This window comes from Misgurnus anguillicaudatus, chromosome 3 (assembly GCF_027580225.2).
Source record: "Misgurnus anguillicaudatus chromosome 3, ASM2758022v2, whole genome shotgun sequence".
NCBI classification, from domain to species: domain Eukaryota; kingdom Metazoa; phylum Chordata; class Actinopteri; order Cypriniformes; family Cobitidae; genus Misgurnus; species Misgurnus anguillicaudatus.
In genome coordinates this window covers 539,362-562,284 of record NC_073339.2, presented here as the reverse complement: position 1 = coordinate 562,284, position 22,923 = coordinate 539,362, and the positions used below count along the sequence as shown (strand labels likewise).

The 22,923-nt window shown below is 39.6% G+C and overlaps 2 protein-coding genes across 4 annotated transcripts in view; one reads left to right on the top strand and one right to left on the bottom strand.

Annotated features, from left to right (window-relative positions):
* The first annotated feature begins 489 nt into the window (after nucleotides 1-489).
* On the top strand, nucleotides 490-5,854 carry LOC129443798 (uncharacterized). 2 transcript variants are annotated; one of them, XM_073860102.1, is made up of 3 exons: nucleotides 589-728; nucleotides 1,223-1,323; nucleotides 3,010-5,854. In XM_073860102.1, the coding sequence occupies exon 3, from the start codon at nucleotides 3,019-3,021 to the stop codon at nucleotides 4,465-4,467; it is 1,449 nt and encodes a 482-aa protein (XP_073716203.1). In that variant the 5' UTR covers nucleotides 589-728; nucleotides 1,223-1,323; nucleotides 3,010-3,018; the 3' UTR covers nucleotides 4,468-5,854. The 2 variants fall into 2 exon arrangements, with proteins under 2 accessions (XP_073716202.1, XP_073716203.1); XM_073860101.1 differs by lacking the exon at nucleotides 1,223-1,323 and having other exon boundaries at nucleotides 490-728.
* Nucleotides 5,855-10,148: 4,294 nt separating this feature from the next.
* mslnb (mesothelin b) overlaps nucleotides 10,149-22,923 on the bottom strand; it is a 61,400-nt gene continuing 48,625 nt past the window's right edge. Inside the window, exons 91-119 of one of the 2 annotated variants that reach the window (XM_073860099.1) lie at nucleotides 22,806-22,909; nucleotides 22,569-22,681; nucleotides 22,306-22,461; nucleotides 21,932-22,140; nucleotides 21,772-21,857; nucleotides 21,355-21,482; nucleotides 20,915-21,040; nucleotides 20,584-20,777; nucleotides 19,791-19,879; nucleotides 19,586-19,716; nucleotides 19,322-19,446; nucleotides 19,062-19,179; nucleotides 18,756-18,971; nucleotides 18,421-18,591; nucleotides 18,198-18,341; nucleotides 18,065-18,114; nucleotides 17,845-17,971; nucleotides 17,622-17,707; nucleotides 17,373-17,502; nucleotides 16,226-16,416; nucleotides 16,040-16,130; nucleotides 15,818-15,944; nucleotides 15,320-15,507; nucleotides 15,073-15,228; nucleotides 12,536-12,668; nucleotides 12,339-12,488; nucleotides 12,151-12,245; nucleotides 11,065-11,302; nucleotides 10,149-10,534 (exon numbers count right to left, since the gene is read on the bottom strand). In XM_073860099.1, coding sequence (XP_073716200.1) covers nucleotides 10,458-10,534; nucleotides 11,065-11,302; nucleotides 12,151-12,245; nucleotides 12,339-12,488; nucleotides 12,536-12,668; nucleotides 15,073-15,228; nucleotides 15,320-15,507; nucleotides 15,818-15,944; nucleotides 16,040-16,130; nucleotides 16,226-16,416; nucleotides 17,373-17,502; nucleotides 17,622-17,707; nucleotides 17,845-17,971; nucleotides 18,065-18,114; nucleotides 18,198-18,341; nucleotides 18,421-18,591; nucleotides 18,756-18,971; nucleotides 19,062-19,179; nucleotides 19,322-19,446; nucleotides 19,586-19,716; nucleotides 19,791-19,879; nucleotides 20,584-20,777; nucleotides 20,915-21,040; nucleotides 21,355-21,482; nucleotides 21,772-21,857; nucleotides 21,932-22,140; nucleotides 22,306-22,461; nucleotides 22,569-22,681; nucleotides 22,806-22,909 — 3,949 coding nt within the window. In that variant the 3' untranslated portion in view covers nucleotides 10,149-10,457. The remainder of the gene's footprint in view (nucleotides 10,535-11,064; nucleotides 11,303-12,150; nucleotides 12,246-12,338; nucleotides 12,489-12,535; nucleotides 12,669-15,072; nucleotides 15,229-15,319; nucleotides 15,508-15,817; nucleotides 15,945-16,039; nucleotides 16,131-16,225; nucleotides 16,417-17,372; nucleotides 17,503-17,621; nucleotides 17,708-17,844; nucleotides 17,972-18,064; nucleotides 18,115-18,197; nucleotides 18,342-18,420; nucleotides 18,592-18,755; nucleotides 18,972-19,061; nucleotides 19,180-19,321; nucleotides 19,447-19,585; nucleotides 19,717-19,790; nucleotides 19,880-20,583; nucleotides 20,778-20,914; nucleotides 21,041-21,354; nucleotides 21,483-21,771; nucleotides 21,858-21,931; nucleotides 22,141-22,305; nucleotides 22,462-22,568; nucleotides 22,682-22,805; nucleotides 22,910-22,923) is intronic. The other variant, XM_073860100.1, reaches the window with a different exon arrangement.

Genomic DNA, 22,923 nt, shown 5'->3' with positions numbered 1-22,923 from the left:
TATTTTGAGACACCATGAATATGAAGTAAAATGCATTTTTAACATACTATCTCTGTATTAAACAATGTATTTAGTTAACACTTGTATTAAACTTAAACTCAACTTCCATACAAAGATGGCTTCAAGTTTACTTTAAGTGGTAGGCCTACGTAAATACATTTTTTTAAATACATCTTAGTTCGTATGGTGTCTCAAAATAGCAGAGTGAAGTACACTTAGATAATCTTAAGAACATCTTAAGAAGTACTAAAGATTAAATTTTTGTATATTAAGTACAAAATTAGTGTGCGAAAATAAAGCACTTTAAGTAAAAAAATAAATAAATAAAAAAATAAATAAATAAAGCACTTTAAGTACACTATGGAAGTGTACTACTTTTTCACCTGGGCCTGAAGACTGAGCTGTTTTTTTTTAAGAATGAGCTGTTTACTGTTGTTGCTAGAGGGCGCTGTGACGTTGATTCTCGTCACCGGAAGTGTCAGTGTTTAAGGGTTTCGGTGCGTCTCATTTCTCTCTTTCATCTTTAGTTTAGTGTTTTATGTGTTTTAAACGCGTTTCGTGTCTGTCGTTAACGTTGATGTTTCTCTCTCTCTCTCTCTCTCTGGTATTTAATGGGGGCAAAAGAAGATTTCTCTCGCGGTTTTGCAGCGGAGGCTTTAAAAGATGCAGACAGTTTCTCCCGAGGAGACGATATATATCGTGACGAATTAGCGATCATATTAAATCAAGTGAGTGATATGTGAATGCGTGAAATATCGCGGGAGAGACCGCGAGTCTAAAGTCCAGCTCTGTCTCTTTTCTCTCAGTGTTTGTGTAACACAAGCGTCAATACTTCTTGTGGGAATTTAATCAAAATACATCACATACTTTATTATATGCGGTGAACAACCCACACCACACCACACAGGGTTCACTAGATAGTGAAGATGTATTTTAGGACACTCATGTTTGTACGAATGCAACAAGTTTAATATATTAAAATGAATATAGTAAACGTGTATTAAACTTTCTGGGTAGATTGATTTTCATTTGTAGTGATATGTGAAGTATTGAAGTGAGACGATGTGTATTCTCACCACAAATATCATAGTAAACAGTGTTACTGTGGTAAAACCATGGTTTATTATCATAGTGTGTGCTTCTTAAGTTTAAATGACTTTAACAGAGTATTGTCAGGTGTTTCTGTAGGGAGTAATATTGTTGTGATTTTGTGGTTTTACAGCTGTGTTGTTTATGGAGGGAAACACGTGGTGTTGTAGTCTGTAGACTTGAACCCTCTGGAGTCGACTCAATGTGTTTTCATTCAATCTGCTGATCACACAGGTAAACGCACGCACGCACGCACGCACGCACACACACACACACACACACACACACACACACACACACACACACACACACACACACACACACACACACACACGTCTCTCTGTCCTGTGTTGATATATGAGGACATCATTAATATATGGTTAGATGGAATAAACGTAATATTTAAAGACGTGAAACTCACCGAGTGGTCAGGGGTGTTCACTGATATGCTCACCCTAAAATCGCTGCAAAATACGCATTCCAACAGGTTTTATCGTAGTTTTTGCCAACTCCATTGACTATTAGATGTGCTGTGAGGTACGGTATTACTCCCCGCCGGGAACTTTGTTTCTATTCTTGCAATTGGCAATGGCAGATTAGCGCCACCACCTGGGCTGGAGTGTCTATTATTCAAGCTCTAAGCGGAAGAATGTACGGGTGTGAGGCGTTTGGAAAAATAGGTCTACAAGTTAACAACGAATGCTAAAACAGCTGTTGGAAAGCATCTTTTAACGCGATCTTTGTGTGAGCATATCAGTGAACACCCCTGACCACTCGGTGAGTTTCACGTCTTTGTAAATGAAAGTTTAATGTATTTTAGGAAGGATTGTTCCAGTGCACCATTAAACCCATTGTAGAGGTGGGAGGTGAAACACAAACACCCGAAAATTCTCAGGCCAGCATCATATGTCCAAATTTCAGTCAAAATCGTTCTATTTCATCATAAACAATCTGAAAACAGGGCTTTAAGTGTAAAATACCCAACTTGTTGGTGGAAAATGCAACGGATTGCATGAAGTAGCATCAATGTATGATTTCTTTATGTAAGAGATAATGTACAGGCAGCAGAAATAAGATATGCAGAAATATGATCAGGAGCCGATGCTCAGAGGAGGTTCTTGTATTACAAGTGTTTATTTCTTGATAACAACCTGCTTTCTGTACATTATCTCTCTTATTACACTGCTATTTACCTCATAAGTAAGGTAAGGGACATCAAATATTGATTTGAAACATAGTAATTGTAAACATAATTGCGTTTTAAAACACCCAAATGCCTAAAAAGTTTTTTTCGTTTGTATATCGGCCTCTGTTTTCAGATAACTAATGTGTATGTTCATGTTTATATTTCCAAACAGTCCAGTTTCAAAACATATAAGAAGCAAGCTGATAAATGATTGGAAACATTGTTTTGTATTTACGCAGTTCATTCATGCGTACGCTTTGTCTGTTCTGAATGTGCTGCTGCTCAGCTCACTGAAATACATTTATTTTGTACAGTGATTTATTTTATTCAAAGAGCATTTTATATTTACATCCCGCCCTGAATGTAAGCCATCGCGTGATCAGCCAGCTCCAGGTTTGCATGCACGATTTTTCTACAGTCATGACGCAGAGAGATGAACAACATTTCCTGCTCTGACTGTGGCGCGAGGACTTAGCATGTGAGACGGGGGTGTGGCCTGCGGAAGCTGCTCGTCGAGAAGAGTGAACGATACGTACTTTCACGTCAAAGTCTCCATTAACACCAGGAAAAGTCGCTAGATTGTCACTAGTCGCTTTTCTGAAAAAAAAGTTGCCAAGTTGGCAACAGTGTTAAGGGGTAGTTATCAGAAAAGAAGGAACTATCGAATGTTGTTGCTGGCCAATCAGAATCAAGCATTTTAGAAAAAATAATAACACACCATTTGTTCCTTTCAGGGCAAGATCATGGTGAGGACATATAAGAGAAAGACCAACAGAGCGAGCACGACTCCCGGCACAATGCTGAAGGCTGTCAGACAAGTGCTGCTGTTTAAGAAGACCATACGAGCTGCAGCTGAGGAGTTTGGGATCAATTATCGCACCCTCGCCCGCTATTGTACCAAAATTCCACGTGAAGAGGTGGAGGGAGATGCCGAACATCCGAGCTGCGCTGTGGGCTTCATCGGCACCAGACAAGTGTTTAGTGCAGAACTGGAGGTGGAACTGGTCTCCAACATCTTAACAGCAACCGATATTTATTATGCGCTGCCGCCTAAGGCCATCAGAAAATTGTCCTACCAGTTGGCAAAGATGCACCAGCTGCAAATGCCGGCATCGTGGAGGGAAAATAAACAAGCGAGCGCAGATTGGTTTGCCGCTTTTACAAAGAGACATCCCTCGTTGTCCATCAGATCACCCGAACCAATGAGTGTGCCAAAGGCGAGCCAAAGCACTACACGCCACTATGAGATGTTTTACAACAAGCTGAAGGAGATAATGGAACGACACCGCTTTAAGCCGGAGGATGTGTGGAACGTGGAGGAAATTGGTGTCACTACTGCTCAAAGGGCCGATCGTGTGGTGATTAGGAAAGCCTTGGTGCCGCTGGGACCCGTGTCATCCGCTGACCGGGGGCCTCTTGTGAGCATGGCCTGTGTCGTTTCGGCATCAGGAAACACAATACCGCCCTATTTCGTTTTCCCGAGAGTACAATTCAGGGAGCACTTTTTGAACGGCTCGCCCGTCGGGAGCTCGGGTGGAGCCAACATTAACGGCTGGATGAGGGAGGAACAGTTCGTCCATTTCCTTCAGCATTTCACTCGACAAACCAAACGCTCCCTGGAGAGACCCTGTCTCCTGCTCCTCGACAGTCACTTATCCTACTTGTCCATCGAGGGGTTGAGTTTTGCAAAATCGAACGGTATCGTGATGCTCTCCTTTCCCCCACACTGTTCTCGGCATCTGCAGCCTTTGGAGCGCTCTGTTTACGGCCCGTTTAAGAAATGCGTCAACGCAGCTATCGACAGCTGGATCCTCGGAAGCCCGGGGAGGAGCGTTACAATTCATCATGTTCCAGGAATTGTTGCCACCGCGTTGCCCCTGTCTGCCACCCCAGCAAACATTATGGAGGGGTTTAAAGCTTGTGGAATTTACCCTCTCAACCCAAACATTACTCATGAATCAGAGTTTGCTTTAAGTTGTCTTACAGACTGTAACTCTGGCACTTCTGCATCCAATGGTTCGGCACATAATTACGTCGACTACATCGGTAACACTCCCGAGTGTTCTCCACATCCATCTTCAGAGCGACACACCGCACACAGTGACCTTCAGCCCAAACCAGATGAACTTCACTCTTACCAGAGACTGAAGACCTCTGAGCAGGACAGTGGACATCTTGACTGGCTCTCATGAGCTGGACAGATACAGGACACAATAAGATAGAAAATGAGTTGTCACAAAATCACATTAGCTAGTCCTATACTCAAACACAATATTTGTCACTTTGTTATTATTTTGTATATTATTATAATTATACAGCTCATTAACTGCAGCTGCTTCTGTTAGTCAAATCAAGTGGCTAGTCAAAGCCTGTGACTTTACCAAGGGTGCACAATGTGAAGCTTGTCACAACATATATTTAGCCCGTCGTGTGTGGATTGTCATGTCAAAATACATGCCTACTGCAGAGGTTTGAAGGAGTTAAAAGATGTTTGTCAGATACTCTCTTAAAGGGTTAATTCATACAAAAATGAAAATGATGTCATTAATGACTCACCCTCATGTTGTTCCAGACCCGTAGGACCTCCTTTCATCTTCGGAGGCACTGTTTGGGATGTTTTGGATTTGGTCCGAGAGCTTTCTGACCCTCCATTGAAAATCTATGTACGGTATACTCTCCACTGCAGTGACGCTGCTGACATGTAATCCGAGCTTTGTTTACAGTGTGATGAATTAGGACATTCGCAACATGCAGACTTGTGCACTATTTAAAAAATATAGCATTACCAATAACAAACAATGTAGAATAGCTTGAATACAGCGTGCGTCTCCCTCAGATGGTAAATGAAGCTCGGGTGCACCAGATAACACGTCAGCAGCGTCACTGCAGTGTCATGCAGACCCGGAAGAGAAGGCAATGCTGAATAAAGTCGTAATTTTTGTTATTTTTGGACCAAAATGTACTTTCGATGCTTCAACACATTCTAACTGACCCACTGATGTCACATGAACTACTTTGATGATGTTTTTTTATCTTTCTGGAGTCGGACAGTAAACCGCACATACATTTTCAATGGAGGTTCGGAAAGCTCTCGGACTGGATCTACATCATCTTGGGCTGTGTTTCTGAGGATGAATGGAGGTCTTGTGGGTTTGGAACGGCATGAGGGTCATTAATGACATCATTTTAATTTTTGGATGAACTAACCCTTTAATGTCATGTGTAATCAGAGTTTAGTGTGAAGTAAATGTCTTCTGAGTATTTTGTGAAGGTGAGGCGTCTCTTTTATCATAAACCCTTTACACGTGTCTGCAGCAGGCATGTATTTTGACATGACGCATGAGGCACATTTTGGCCTGACGAGCCACACACGACACAAACACATATTCGTGCCCCTCGGAAGAGAAGTCACCGGCCGCCACTGGTCAAATCAAATCGTTCAGTACTTTTCTATTTGTTGTTTTTGCTGTTCAAAAATGATTGCCTAAAGTCATTAATTATGAGATATTTTAAACAGACATTTTGTTCAAGATGACTTTGTTTAAATTAATAAAGTTATAAACAGGTTTAACAAACAAAGCTGAGGTTAAGAGGAGATGAAGGACTAAAGAGAGAGGTTTGTACAGCTTAAACATCCTTTACCTGAATCAGACAACATCAAATCATTTACCCATCATGTGGGTCTACAGCATTTACAAATGACCGTAGAGAAACACACACAAACAAGTCTTCAGATGTTAGGATTGACATACAATTACACTTGACAACATTTAAAGTGCTTCAAAACCTTTCTTTAAAATCAATACTCAATACTGGTTCTGGTCCTAGGACAACTTTACTGAAGGTTTTTGATCCACTTTAAATGTTGACACGTGTATTTCTGTGTGTTCCCTCCAGAAATGATTACAAATGAAGAAGACTTTCCATTATTAAGTGAAAACTGTCAGATGAGTCTTTGAGAGTTATCAGATCGAGTAAAGAAAGGCTGAGCTTTATCACTAAATGATTTAATGAGGGAGAAATATTTTCCCTTTGAATACATTAAGAAGATAAAATGCTGGAAGTTTGATTGCTTACTGTCATCCAATTTACAAGAAAAGTTTGCGTTTCTTGGTATATTTGACTTAGTGTTGGGAAGCATTTGATGTGAACTACATCCTTTTTTTCTATTTTTGCTCTGCACTGAAATCCATTTTTTTAAGGTAAGTGGTTGCAATCAATTTATTTAAGCTACATTTAAAAAAAAATAGTAAAGTAAAATAAAATATAAAACTTTTGTTTAAATGTAGCTTAAATAAATTGATTGCAACCACTTACCTTAAAAGAATTGTTTAATTTAATGAATAATTTTTTTCAGTGTGTGATGAGTGCTATCATAACACACATTTAAAGTGTGAAACTGAAGTTCGTGTGTTGCTGTAAGTTTTTAATAGAGCTATTCTTTATTGAAAATAATAGTTAAGTTTAAGATTGTTTGGACCATGAGGTTTTTAATGCATCCTCATTGACTTAAATTCTCATTTTAAAAAATGTAAAAAAAATTTAGGTTAACACTGTAAAATGTACCTTTTGTTAATGACCTAAAGAAAACAGAAATAATAAGTCAGTTTCAGTTTTACTTGCACAAATCATGCAGTTAAACCAGTTTTATTAGTTTAGTGTTCTGAAGAAAAACACACCCAGCATTCCACTCAGATTGAAAGACATTTCAGGTCTTCAAGAGACGTGCAGAAGAGATTTTCTCATCATTGGAGGTAAGTCCTGAAATAAATGTCTTGAATAATGTAAATGGGTTCATCATTATTAATCTTTCTGCAGTGAGATATTGTTTAGTTGTTTTATCTTACTAGTCTACATGTGATAGAAACGATACAGATATAAAGAGACTGTGTTTATCAAATATTTTAATTTGTCCTTTAACAAACAGAACCTCACTTTGTAAGAGTTTATGGTCATTTTTATTGAAGTAAATTAATGTTGTCTTAATACGTTGGGTCATATAATCTTTCTATTCATGTTTTTCTCACTGTGATGAATTAAATACAGAAGAATGATGATTACGTCACTTTCACTTGACTAGAACTTCTTTTCTTTCTTCAGGAAACTCAAGGTGCTTAACTTACGGAGACACATTGATCACGGTAAGTTATCAAACATCCAGCATTTTATCTTGTTAATATATTCACATGAATTTATTTCTCCGTCACTAATATAAGCTAAATCATTTCATCATAAAATCAAACATCTCCATTCACTCCAATGGAAAAGTTTTTTTTACAACAATGGCATTCATGGAGCCTGTCAAGAGTTCCCAGAAGTTCCTGTCAGCTCTATAGAGTTACATCAGAAAAGACTGAATGTGATAAACATAAAGAAAAAAATAAGATTATAATTAAGATATATATATATATTAAGATTGTATGTTAGCAATACACATAAATCAAATCTCTGTGCGCATCAATGCATCTGTAGTGGATTATTTCTCATTAAATCAGTACATTTAAGGGAAGTTAGTAGAAAACGGGTCAGGCTAAGAGACAGGCTGAGGATAGTGTAAGCAACACACCACAAAAAGCCTTTTAATGGTAAATTTCATTTTCTTTATGCAGATTCATCCATTATTGTGTAATTAGATATTAAATGTGATGTCGGTACATAAGGCATATTTATTCATTAAACATATGGGTGGAGTGTAAAAAATGCATATATTAATACGTTCTGGGATTAATAATAATAATTGAAAGTGATGAAGATGGCATTTCCCGTAAGATGTTCATATTAACAACAAAATGAAAACGACACTGAGCCAGGGGTTTTATTATGATTCATATTAAATAAAGAAGCCCCCAGAGTATTTTTAAAAAAATCTTGTTCTTTGTATATTTATAAATCAAACCGATATGAGATATATATACACAGCACACAGTCAAGATGCACAAACAATATAAGGTTAACAGTGTGATGCATTTTAAAGCTTTAAAGTTGTTGTTGTAACACAGCAGCTGGCTATACTAATCTTCCCATATTAGTGAATTTTATATGTCAGAAAACATTGTTGATATGGCATAAAACACTACCTACACATATTGTTGTGATATATAAATATTGTAAATCAATGCATTTCTTGACAAATAATTAAGAAAAATACCAACTCTTTGTCTCAACCTCACTGTATTTTAATGAGCTTTCAGGAACTAACTGAAGCCTCCATAAATCACATAAAAACATGGTCAATGTAGGTAAACCATGGTAACCACAAGATAACCTTTAAAACATGGTTAGTGCGTTAAAATATCTGCCCACTGCTCTGTTTGTTTACTACTCACTGAATGGGTTAAATGCAGAGGTCACATTTCAACTATGTGTTACCATACATTGGCAAATACATCACTTTCACTTCACTTTCTCTGATGACTTTACTTTAAAACTCATCACATCATCCTCTCATCTGAGCTTCTTCAGAAGATGTTTTTCTCTCTTCCTGTCCTGCAGTTTTAGATGATGGAGTCTATTTCAGATCTCTTGGTGAACTCACTGAATGAGCTGAAGAAAGCTCAGCTGAAAAAGTTTCAGTGGCATCTGAAGAATTATGGTATTTCAGCTGCTGAGCTGGAGGACGCAGACGTCTTAGATACAGTAGATAAAATGTTGGAGCGTTTTGGACCAGAAAAGTCTGTAGAGACCACGCAGGACATCCTGAGGAAGATGAACCAGAACCATCAGGCTGAACTGCTGGAGAACAAAGTTGGTGGAGCAAAGACTTTCATTTCATGTTGAAGTTCACACAGAAGAGAAGTCCCTGACCCTGTTTGTCTTTGTTTTCTCTCACAGGTGCAGATACGCTCTGGAAAATCAACATTCACTTAATTGCCTAATAAGTTGTGAGCAAGTGATAATGTCAATAAATACAAATTCAGTCATATATCAGCTCGGAGTCAGACTTTATTTTCTTCTCTTGTCATTGCTTCATTCATTGATCACACGGTCAAAAATGCTTTTCTTCCATTTCTATATACATGCCTCGCTCATCATCATGCCTGTACTGTCACCAACAGGTCAAAAATAGGATTGCAACACAAGGAACGACACATTGGGCCCATAACTGCTTAGAAATCATGTGACGCCACGCAGTCGTGCATGATGATAACAGACAACAACAGTAACAAAGAAACAGATTCATGTTTTTACCATATCCTCAAAAACTCTTGTGTCATCAGAAATGGATTGCTGTCATCAAGAGACTATATAGTGAGCTATATTTATAAATATACTAATTAAATGATGCCTACTTAATGTCATAAGCATTGACAGGCACTCTTTTATATTTCTGAATCCTGTTCAAGGATCAACAATGCTTATATGTCCAAAAACCTGCTCAGATCCTGATGGGGCGCTAAGCACTTTTTCACGTCAAAAACAGTTTTTATAAATATGGACTTTGCGGAATTTTGGATTTTTGCGTACGCACACTTTACCATCAAATGTGTGCGTACACACGCTTTATAAATGAGGCCAATGGTCTCTGTTTGTTTATAGTTTTGTTTTCCTAAAGATGAGGGGTGATCATGGATCAGTGTTATGTGAAAGGAAGTTTGGCAGTCGATCTGTAGTTTAGATTGTAAAATGTGTACTATACACTGAGCTAACATTACTGTGCAAACATTAGTTTTTGATACGCTTTAGCTGTGATTTAAACTAAGGTAATCTACTTGTTATTTATTTTGCTTAAGTTTAAGCTGAGATGTATTCTTTATATGTAAACTAAAGCGTTAAATGATTTTCTTTTGTTTTTATACATATAAATATTTCACGGCATCATCATTTCTCTTTAAACAAAATACCAACAACCAAAAACAAGGTAAGCAGCACCACGTATTTGAATATAATTTATTAAAAGACTTGATTTGTACACAGATGTAAATGTAGGTCATAATTGTTTATTTCATTTCTTCTGTTATGATCTTCCTAGTGAAGGTTGTAGGAAGATGAACTAAAATTAAGCGTGGAGAGACCTCACAGGAGGAAACTCGAAAAGCCTTTATCGCTTTCTCTCTCGTGAGGTCTCTGGGCTTAAATATTCTCCTTAACCAGAGTAATAAAAGACATTATTATACATTAAAGTGCAGAAACTCTTAAATATGTGAGAGAAAGAGAGAGTAAATCCAGAGGTATAACAATGACATCAGTGCAGCACCATCATGGTAACTGCCAATAGGAGGAGCTGCAGACACACAGGTGGCCAAACTCTGAAACCAGCGCCTGGAGAAAGAAATGATCATTGTCCTAATTCATACAGCCAGATAAAACAATCATCTTACATTTCAAACATGATGTACTCATTTAAAAGTAACAATAGTACAGTGAAAGCCAGCTGTTGTGTGTTGTAAATAATCTGATTATATTTAAACTGGTTTGGAAATGTATACACAATAACAAGATTAAAACACACACTATAGATGTTAAATACACATCATAGCACATGTAAGGAATAATTGACGATGAGCCGTTGAGTTATTCTAAAATAATGCACACCCAATGTGGTAATGCGGCATGACGTCAAGCGGAGTTACACCGCGGGTGTGCATTATTATCAAATAATTCAAAGGATCAATTAGTCAATTATTCCGCTTATACCAAAAACATTCACATTACATATTTAGATGAAGTAATGATTGTTTTAAATCTAGACTAAACTTGACAAACTATATATCGTTGGTAAGCACTTGAAAATTGAAGTAATCACAACCCTTTTTGCATTAATAATAATGTGTGTGTGTGTTGTGTTGTACCTGTAGTGGCGACAGTGTTCGCTCCTGTGACTTTGCCTTTAGTGGTGCTGATGCTGACAGAAGGTTTGGCCGTGGTTAACGTGGCGTTCCTGCCGCCCTTGAGTCCGATCTCGAGCGTGTCCAGATCCGACTGCAGCTGCAGTCTAACCCATTGCTGTATCTGTGACGCGCTTTCATACGTCTTCAGATCTCCGACATTCACCCCCAACAAATTCTTCACATCAGTCACATTCAGCACCTACACAACACAAATGATTGATGATTTATTATAGTAGAAATATTCTCCTCTAAGGCGTGAGCAAAGCCTGGGAGATTGTAGTTAAGCATCAGGTGGCCAAGCTTTGACCCATGAGGTCCAGCCGTGTGGATTCTTGATGAAACAATACAGGGTGGTCTTCTTGCAGATGGTGGTGGGCCAAAAGGACAACAAATAGGGGAGCGTGCTAGAATCAATCTTTTAGGTGGATATTGGACTTTGCTTCGGGTGAGAGTTGTTGAGGGGAGTTGGGAATACTCACAAGTCCTGATGTGGTGTCGCTGTGTTTGAGTTTATGTCGTGGTGGCCTCAATGCAACATATCTGTGCTTGTCATGTCATAGTTTGGTCATAATAAACACCATGTTTGTACTTTGCAGCAGATTCCCTGACGTCACAGGTAAGTGATTGACTTTAGTGTTTGGGAGGAGCTGGGATGCCCGGAAATCTGCAGATTACTGTGTAATGTCTTGGAAGTAATAGCAGACATGTGGGCTTCCCTGTCACCTGGTCCCAGATTAAGTGAAGTGGTTGGGAATAATATCAGTGATAGATGGGCCAAGCCTGTGCCAGATACTAACAGCAATAACATTTACATTTTATTTATTTTACATGTAGCTTACAAGAAACAAACACGAGTAGTGAAATGAAAATGTGCTTGTTTCTTGTGTTCAGTGTTTCTTGTGTTGTTATTGTATGTTTATGTAAAGGCATTAGGTTATTAAAATGAGTCAATTACAATTTGCTACAGACTCCTTTACAACAATGCTGTGCTTTTACTTTAATGTAAAGATGTTTGAGATGTTTTTGTGGTCATGAGAGAGGACTCACATTGATGACGCTCTGATCCAGACTCATAAAGGTCGGTACATCCATATTGACGTCAGAATTGACCAGTTTATAAACAAATGTAGTATTAGCACCACCTGTATACACAGACAGACAGACAGTTGAGATCAGACAGACAGTTTGTGTGTATGCTGTGTGTTTATTTCCTGCGTGTTTGTGTGTAGTTATACCGAGGTAAGATTGGATGAGCTGGTATGTTGTAAGGCTGATTCTGTCTGTACCGCGTCTGTTTGTTGGGCTGAATGCAGTATGAGCGATGCTGAACATTATTTTCTTCTTCTCTAAAGTGCAGTTGGTCAGCGCAAGAGCACTCGCCCGTTATATGTGGGACAGTTTGTATGTGTTGTGTTGTGTTGTTGTACTCACTCCACACTGGTTGTTGCGATGCCATTCAGCACATTTGTGTCGAGGGCACAAACGTTTGATCCCAGCGAGTTGAGTTCAGCGATGCCAAGGCTGTTTCCTTTCACACCCAAATATTTACTGACGATCAGAGACACCTGAGAGACAAAATTCACATTACATCTACACAACAACACACAAGTCTTTTCACTATAGCAGCACATCTCAATGGTTTCTGTTTGCTTCAGATGAAACCTCATTAATAACATAAACATCTTCAGACTTGAGTTTTAAACTTTAAAGGGGACATCTAACTTTGTCCATGTTTAAGTGCTATAATTGGGTCTCCAGTGCTTCTATCAACCTAGAAAATGTAATAAAGACCAACCCAGTAACTTAGTTTTGGTAAACCATTCTGTGCAAGCATGTGTAGGTCAGGCGCGGAGCTATGGGCGGGCCTGGGCGGGCCTGGGCCCGCCCAGATTGACAGCTGGCCCGCCCAATCAGAAATGTAAAAAATACTACTCTGTATAGTTAGACATGTATACTACTTTATGTGGTGTAATTTATCTATTGCATGTTATGTTAAAAACAGTAAAATTACAAGTAAGCCTGATAACTATTTAAAAACTATTAAAGCAGTTGAATGTTGCGTTATAATGAAATATTCCCGAGCAGCTTTCAGCCATGATCACTTTGAAAACTTTTTTTGCAAGCAAGTAGAAAACGTATTTTGAATAACAACACGTTATAAATATGTGCTGCGCGCTTTCCTCTCAATAACATAAACACACAACAAATATGACAGCGGGGTAAAAAATAGAAAGAAAACATCTGATCATAGTGATGTTGTTTGATATAGCGATATAGCAGCTATAAGTCACGCCACGTTTATTGCTACAATTTATACAATATAGCCTATTGCTTTTAAGCAACAAATAGCCTATCATAACAACCTATAAGCCTACTGTGTAATTGAGACATTAATTTAAGAAATGCATTAAAAGCAGAAAGACGTAGGCTGCGGAAATATAGTGGGTTCACTTCAATCCACACCACAGACGTTCTTGGTTTGCTTCTTATTTATTAAATCGAGGCAATTGTTTGATCAAACATTGATTAATATTAAGATACAATTTATACAAAACGAAATTCACTTTAAAGAAAGTCTTTCTACAAAACAAACCTCGCAAAATCGCTTGCCCGACGTCCATTACGGGCATATGGCGAATTCCTGTCGGGCTAAAAAAAATGATGCGCCTTGGCCGTCGGGCAGAGGAAAAAATATTGTAATGTGTTTGCATTCTCTCAGATTTAGTTAGGTAATTATGTTGTATGTAATTCGGCGTCATCTTGTTAGCCATTACTATCCTCACTAACAAGTGAAACTGTCAGGAAATGAAGTGAAAGCATTAAATCCATTATTCCTTTCGTTCACGTCTGATATGCGCGCTCCTCGGCTCCGCTCTTCACGAGTAGGCTTGCTCTTGTGCTCATCAAAAAGTATATTAAATGTTTATTTATTTGTCATTTCGTTTAACCCCAGAGTCTAACATTATTCTAGCAATTCCCTTTTTCTTTCTTTATTTAGTAAGTTAACTTAAATATGTGAGAACGAAAGTATATTTTTAGTGATTTGCATGAAGAGAATATGATGTTAGAAGCTTCATTTTAAGCATTTAGTAGCCGTATTTATTTAAACACTTTAATAGGTTATTTAAAAAAGTATAAGGTTTTTTTGGGTTCATTTATATTTCCTGTCACTGTGTGCAGGTTCTTTTTTGTAGGCTATGAGAGCCCAATATTTTTTTTACCAAAAAGGCTTAATAAATGTCACGTTGCATTACAATTTAAAGTATCAATAATGTCAAAAATGTGACGTGCAGTTCGGGTGTGTGTGTATGCTGTTTAAATTAGTGTTCTGAAGTTTTGACGAATTTTATAGACTTGTTATAGTTTCTTATTCAAAAGTGACACCCATAGATTCAGGCCCACCCGGACTTAATCCATGCCCACCCATATGTCACGTTCTGCATCCGCCACTGGTGTAGGTCATTGAAATTTGGCTCCCCTTGTGATGTCATAAAGGGATCTTATTATAATAATACCGCCTCTTAATCTGCACTATCCAACCATGGCACTGCCATTTAGTGCAAAGCGAGCAAATAATAGACAGCACAATTGAGTTTCAACTTCAAGAAACCACCATTATGGTGATCTGTGTTTGCATTATCAGCTCATTTGCATTGTAAAGTATACGGCCAAAATTATATGTGGGGTATTTTGAGCTAAAACTTCACATACACACTCTGGGGACACTAAAGATTTTTCATCTTAAAAAAGTCTTGTGAGATGTGCCGTTTAATGGCTACGTGCAGTTTCAAACAAAATAGCCTTAAGTTGCAAACATAGACGTCATGACACATCTTAAAGCATAACAGATGATGTGCTCCAAACACTGCACTACTGCTGCTTTAAATAAGCAGATATACCAGAAACAGAGCTTTATATATCATCACTTTTGTGCTGATGGTGTATGTAGTCATGAAATCAGAGCATTACCAACACTGGGTCCCAGTCTCCATTGCGCGAGTTCATCAGAGACGCAAGCGTGTCGATCTTCGTCACGTTCCAACTTGTGATGTCACTGGACGTGGCCACGCGGGAGGTGGGGCCTAAAACCTGCAGCACCTCATCAGAGAGTCCGCCTGGATACGCCTGCGAGACGCGAGAACGCATTTAATCTCTGCTCCAACATCTAGATATCATTAAGATCAAAGTTAGGCACTTTTGCTTGTGTTTTGGTTACCTGGTTGAGTTTGTCCAGGACTATTCGCTGATACTGAGGGTCATAAACTTTATCTGTGATGGCCGCCAGGTTGTACTTCACCGTTTGAACACTCAAACAGACATTAAACTGAGTCACGTCGTAGTCAAATGGAAACATATTGCTGTAAACCTCCACCTGCGTTATTTGTCCTACTGTACATTCTGTGACTACAGAAGAAGACAAAACAACTACATGAAGAATAAAAACTTACACAAATACTGCACGTTGTCTTTCATGAGTTTGGTAAATGAATCAGTAGTTTGTAACAATATTCATTTTCTAGCTGATATTAAGCTCAGGTTTGTAAATGACACTGTGGTGATTAACTGATCTAATCTGGTCACTGATAACAGTTAATGTCTGGTTAATGTTATGGATAATATTAGATGTTCGTCATAGTGATGTTAAAGCAATGCATTGGAGATGTTATCTCTAGATACAGGTCAATCCACATGTTGTAAATGATGTCAATCTTACCAGTGTCTCTCTTGGTTCTTGAGCTTTTGCTCGACTCTTTCATCATCTTTATTAACTTCTTCTCTAAATCTTTGTCGTTCTTCCTCAACCCACGTATAAATGTCTTCTGAAACTGCTGTTTGATTGGCTAAAAAACACACACACATACACATATGAGTTATCAATTAAACACAGAGAGCTGACTCTGGGTCAGCACACAAACACAATCTGCTTTAGTCGCACCTGTGTGAATTTGCTCCATATGTTAGAGGTGAAATAGAGAGACAGAGATCCCAGATTGTCCAGAGTCGATCTGTTCCACATATCTGAAGGTCTGAGAAAGAAATGTCTCACATTAGTCAGCCTGCTGTGTTTGGATACCTCCTTGTCTTTTTGACAACATTCAGGCTTGTGTGTGTGCGTGTGTACCCATAGGATGTCTTTCCGGTCAGTAGAAGTGTCTCTATAGCAGAGGTTTGCTCGTCTGATAAATCTGGACAATCTTTGAGTTTTTCCAGCACGTATGGGTTGGAGTTCACAATGTAGTCAGCGCTCAGGATACAACACATATTTCCCATAACATCCAGCTGCTCGCGACTGATATTAAATCCGGATATGCCCTGAGAAACAAACACAAGAAAACATTATCTTGGGTAACACTGCTAGTCATTCTCATTGGTTTTCCAGTATGTTCCAGCAAGTATTTGATCTCAAAACTTGAGAGCGTTTTTTGGTTCTGAGTTTTGTGGATACATAAAACATCAAGCTTTAAGGCATACACCTCGAAAAATCTAAATGACCCCATATGGTTTACTCACCCTCAAGTTATCTTTTGTCAGACAAACACAATCTGAGTTATATTAAAAATGTCTTCAACTTTCCAGGCTTTATAAAGGTAGTAAACCGGGACCAGGGAACAACTTCTGACTTTGAAGCCCAAAAAGTGCATCTATCCTTTACAGATGTAATCCACACGGCTCCAGGGGGATTTCTGATCGTAACCAATGCGATTTTATGTAGAAAAATAGTCATATTAAAAACTTTATGAACCATAACTACTAGCCTTTGGTGCCTTATCATCACCTACTGTGTTGGAGTTGCATCTGTAATCTTTGATGAGAGTGGCAATAATTCACCTTAAAATACCCCGCTGGAGCCATGTGGATTACCTCTGTGAAGGATGAATTGAGTTTTTGGGCTTTAAAGTCAGAAGTTGTTCTCTGATCCTTGTTTATTACAGTATAAGCTTGAAAGAGTGAGAACGTTTTCTCATATAACTCTGATTGTGTTTGTCTGAAATAAAATAATCATGCACATTGAGGATGGCTTGAGGACGAGTAAATCATCGTGTAAAGTCCAGCTGAAATAAGAGATCTATTTTAATTCTTTCACATTTTGTTACAAAATAATTCTCATAAATTTCCATTTGTCATTTCTTTGGTTTTAATGAATATTGCTGTAAAAGGTGGGGGAGAGTAACAGTTATAAGGATACAATAAATGTCAAAAATAATAGATATACAATAAAGGTCCTTTAAAAAATGAATGAAAAATAAACGGTGTATGTGTGCACTCACCAGACAGCCCTTGGCATTATTGAATAGTGTTTGCTTTTTAAAGGAGAGCGTGCTGGACAACACTGAGAAGTCGGCTTTACCCAGCGCAGAGAAATACGACGAGCAGAGAGATGTTTGAACGAGAGAGTAACTGAAACACAACACAACATACGTCTGATGATTATCCAAAGATCCATCTCATCATCTGAACCTGAAATACTCTTAACATGTCTAACATCACATTCACTCATGATCTCGTATTGAACATACTCGTAATAGAGGAGCGTCTCCGCCGGATACTGAGAGAATGCACTGGGATCAGCGCTCTTAATGTAGTAATACATGCATGTCAGCTGAAAGACAGAACAACACATTCATGACAACCCATGCTTCAAATGATCTTCATAACATCTTATAACAAAATTGAGGGAGAAATGTTTAATGGCTTTGGGTAAAAGCGTCCGTCTGGATGTAAATGAAATGTCGTCAGCTGTGACTCCTGCAGGACGACCGTCTGATTGTTGCGTCGCCGGCAGCCACGAATCAGATTATTGATCTGAAGTGTGGTAAAGCTCTGAACTCGTGTACATGTGAAACCCTGAAGCACTTGAAAAGAGATGCTACACACACACATAAATAAATAAATAAATATACATGGGATATTAGAAACAGGTTACAGATGAACTAAATTGGACTGATAATATCACACTCACCTTTCTGGATCACTGATCTTCATGGCAACGGTTTCAAAGAGCAAAATAGCCTAAAAAAAGAGCATTAAATAATAAATAATTGCCTTAATACATCAGGACTGCAAACAGGAAGTGATGTAGAAGTCTGACGTACCTGTTCTTGTTTCCATTTCTTGTGATTGATCGTTTGTGCCACACCAGGTGAAAGATCAATCAGGAAGATCCGCGGGACCTCTGTTGCCATGAGGTCAGGAACGTTAGCGACTATGGCATCATGTGATGTATTCACAGCAATAATCTAAAGGGAGACAGAAAGAGATATTAAGAGACCAACCCGAGACAAAACGTGTGTTCGTGTTCATGTGCGTGCGTCATACCTGATTGACAATAGTCTGTTGAACGATAACGGGTGAGGTGATGGCGTTGGTCACAAATGAAGCTGATTGGACAGACATGAGCACCTCACTGCTGGGCATGAGGTTAATAAAAGATGATGAAACGCCAATGATGAGTGAACCAAGACCCTGAAGACTGGACGCACTGTTAATCTTAAGAGAGATGTACCATTATAAAGACTCTTTGCTTTACTGGTATATTATTGTTATATTAGTAAATTTTAACAGTGCCTGATATATGTCGACATGTTATGAGCTCATTGTAATGTGTTATGATCTGAGATACTGAGGTTATATTACAGTCTGATGGTTTGTACCTGGTAAAGATTAGACGACAGCAGGATTTGGATGATGGTCATGGCCTGGTCTTGGTTCCAGCCAATCACAGTGCTGAAGAGCGACAGAGCGCTGAGCAGAACCTGTGGTCCAGCGCTGTTGAGCTGAGCCGTGCTTAGACCCGTACACGACTGACCCAGAGCCTGGATGCTGTCCAGCGTCAGGACTTGTGCGTTACTGGCCAGAGCAGCCGACACCTGCACATATGCATGCAGACCCACAAATCAACACACACACACAGCTAACCATAACATTATTTACTACATTCGTGAGACAGCCGCACATACGTCAGGTTGGATGTTCTTGCAGTTCTGATGGAAGCTGGGAGAGACGATGTCTAACTGCTCCATAGTCAAATGACGGAAAGAGCTTGCGGGAGCCAAACAGCGAAACTTTTCAGGAAGACTGCAAACACATTAAACATTGACACATTACCACACAAGAGCTTTCATTACAAAGAAAACCTGTCCGAGTGTCTGTGAATTTGGCCCGGTCAGTGATGGTGAAGCGATACAGTCGAGCGAGCTGCGATGTTGCCGTTACTCACTTGAATGCGTTGAAGTTCGGGTTCTCCTGGAAGAGCAGAGTGATGTAAAACTCGGTGACGTTATCAGGAATGTTCACGTTATTGAAGAGCTGCAGGTTCTCCAGGTTGACCGTGAACGGCTGAAGCTGAAAAAAATCACAACAACGAGAGAGAAACAGAAATGACGTTAAGATGACATCAAATACGAGATCTACAACAGCCATCCTGTTCGTCTCTAGTTCCGATGGATACAACAGCGAGTAAACGATGACGACGCCCACACACCTGTGAGGAACCGAAGAGGAGCGTCAGGTCATCCAAAGTGATGAAGCTCACGAACGTGCCGATGTAGTTGGCGAACCAGGCGGTGGAGTTGAGATCGGGTTGAGATGCGTTATAACATTTAGGAGTTGAAGCTGAGGAGACAAACAGAGCTGAAGATCAGACCTGAAGATCATGAAACTCTCAATACTACTAAAAAACAACTCACTGGTGTTCAGGTAGACTTTAATAGTGCTGTAGATGTCTCTCTGAGAAAAGTCCACCGCACTGTAGTTATATTTACCCATCACAGAAACACTGAGGAGAAAAACACAACAGACTTACGTCAGAAGAAATCAGGACGACGAGTGACGATTCATCTCCTGGAATAATAACATCTCATCAACCAGACCTTCTCAAGAGGACACTACACAAATCAACTCTTTTTGTATTTGATGCTTTTATCTCAAGTGAATTATGTTTGATCAACCGCAGTATTTCAACTACAGATCTCAAACTAGTACTAACCACTAACTCTACTAACTTACCCAAACAAATGAACTAAAGCATGTATTTTATCCTGTGAAATGAAGTGATGCTGTGAAAAACATCCACTGAGAAAGTGGTTTTATAGTTTATACTTAAGTCAGGGTGAGTTCCCTACTGAAAAATCCAGCTAAGACCAGCATAAGCTGGTGAGCTGGTTTGAGCTGGTCTCCAGCTTGGTTTTAGCTGGTTTTGCTGGTGTAGGAAACTGGTTTTGCTGGTGTAGCAAGCTGGTCTAGTTGTGTTTTGCTCACATTTTAAGCTGGTCTAGCTGGACTTAGCTGGTCAGGCTGGAATACCAGCTGGCCCACCAGCTTGACCAGCTTTGTCAGGCTGGGAGGACCAGCGTAAACCACCTTAAACCAGCTACCAGCTTATGCTGGTTTTAGCTGGATTTTTCAGTAGGGTTACTCTCACAATGTTTTTCAGTTAGTACCTAGTTTATTGCTTCCCAACTCTACTACTTCACTACTCACAACTTGCTGAAAGAGACGCAGGAGGAGTCTCGCATGACGTCTGGAGCGATGAGCTGTGAAGTGAGGAAGGGCAGATACTGAACGAGTCGATGATCGAACCACTGATCCACCTCAGACCGGTTCACCATCCTCAGAACCTGAGACCAGACGCAGGACAACATCTGTCTGCCCAAAGCCACGGACAACACGGGCTCCTGCACAACACAAGGTCAACGCTTCTGAATATACGAACCGTACAATCTGTGCTTCTCCAGGACAAGCTCTTCCCTATATCATACATGTCACAATGATCCTTCACAGGATATTCAAATGAGATAAAGACTCTCTGTACCGTCTCTAAGTACTGTGGAGTTTTCGGGTAGGTGGAGAGAAGCTGGCAGACTTTGGTAAGGTCATCCACGGCGCCAGGACGACTGAGTAACGTGTTGATCTCCGCTGGTGAGATCGAATCCATCAGCTGTACAGGCGACACACAAACACACAATAAACCGACAGACACCGTATTTTGTTCAAGCCCATACAAGAGCACAGGGGATGAAAGCTGTTGTTGTGTTGTATAATAAGATCACAGGAGCATCTTCAGACTATAAACATCAGCATCTAAATGAAATGACACTGAATCCACCATGATGAGGTCACCATCACCACTTCATAAAAGATCAACCATTTCATGTTCCTCTAAAGTGACGCCTCAGCTCAGGGTGCACATTTATATTTTAGGTTAGGTTAGGACTGAATCATTCATCTTCACAAACACAATCTGTTTCTGACCTCGGGCACGCGGCCGGGCGGCATCAGCAGCAGGAACGTGCTCAGATTCGGGAACTGGAAACTCATGAAGGATGATTGCAGGAAAGAGAAGAAACTCTGGTTACCATAACAACGCAGCGGGGTGGAGCCTGTGAAGAAAGAGAAAACTTTTCTTCAAACATCACTGTTGACTACAATTAAAATTAATGGACAATTTAAAAGATCACAAATCATAAAAGAGTTTTAACACATTAAGAGTTCTTTCAGTGGTCTCATATAAACCTGGACAAAGTTCATCACAACATTTGAGTTTCAAACAACCTCTGAGAAACTTCAACATTAGGTTTATGTGCGACACTAGAGTTTTAGTTCTGATAATGAGTTTTAAGGGTTTTATTTTCTCTAAATGTGATCTAGTTAGGATGAGAATCTGGATACCTTGGAGAGAGTTGAGGATCTGTTGGTAGATCTGATCTTGTGTTGCAGGTTGGAAGGTGGAGATGGATGAGCTCAACAGCTGCACCCTTTAAAACAATAATAACACACAATATGACTTATGTTAATAAAGTGTGTGTCTGTGTGAAGTTGTGTGCCTTACCCCTGTTGGCTGATGTTGCAGGGTCGTCCCTGAAGGACGCTGAAGTACGCTGTGACGTGTTGGGCTGTGATGTTTGTTATGAATGGAGGCAGAATGTCCAGGATCCAGACCTGAAGCTCAGCATCTGATATTGTTGTGAGATTTGCTCTGTCAAACACCTGCTGTAGAAACACTTCCTGCACTGGAGGAGGCAGAGACACACCCTCAACCTGACACACACACACACACACACACACACACACACACACACACACACACACACACACACACACACACACACACACACACACACACACACGATCAATCAAACAAATCATACAGATATCACAACAAACACAACCAGCCAATCAAAGAGAGAAGTGTGTTTGTGTCACCTGTAGTGCTGTAGACAGTGAAGTGTAGTACGTTGTGAGTTGATTGTCTGGTATGATTGACAGCAGTTGGTTAGCTTCAGCACTGGTGGACAGGAGACCAGGAGTACTGGACACCTCCACTAACTGTCTGATGCTCAACAGACTCAGCGTGTCAAACTGCACACACACACAAACATTCATTTAAACACACATCTGAAAACACTGCAGTGTGTTAATGTGTCTCTCGTGTGTTAATGTGTCTCTCTGTGTGTGTGTGTTCATACCACATTGAATGATGGATTGATTGTCTGCAGGTCGTTGATTGTTGTGAAAACATTGAAAGCTCCAAAGTTCATCTTCAGCCAATCAGAGCTGCTCTCAGTTCCATCCACACAACCTAAACACAAGACAACACATCTCACAAGTGTGTCGATTATAAACACAGTGTGTTATGTTCTGCTTATGAGACTGTGACACTTGTGTGTGTGTGCATGTGTGCGTGCGTGTCTGTGTGCGCTGACCTTTAGTGGAGTTGAGCGAGAGGAAGATTTTGATGAAGTCCACATAAGCGTTGGCTTGTGTATCGGTGGACATGAGGTCATAACTCTGACTGAAGCTGTTCACACTGTAACACACAAG

What these genes read in the sequence shown, in the direction of transcription:
- LOC129443798 (XM_073860101.1), top strand. Translation starts at nt 612, where the DNA reads ATGGGGGCAAAAGAAGATTTCTCTCGCGGTTTTGCAGCGGAGGCTTTA. An exon ending in TAGCGATCATATTAAATCAA is followed by an intron (nt 729 to 3,009) that starts GTGAGTGATATG and finishes TGTTCCTTTCAG; the next exon opens with GGCAAGATCATGGTGAGGAC.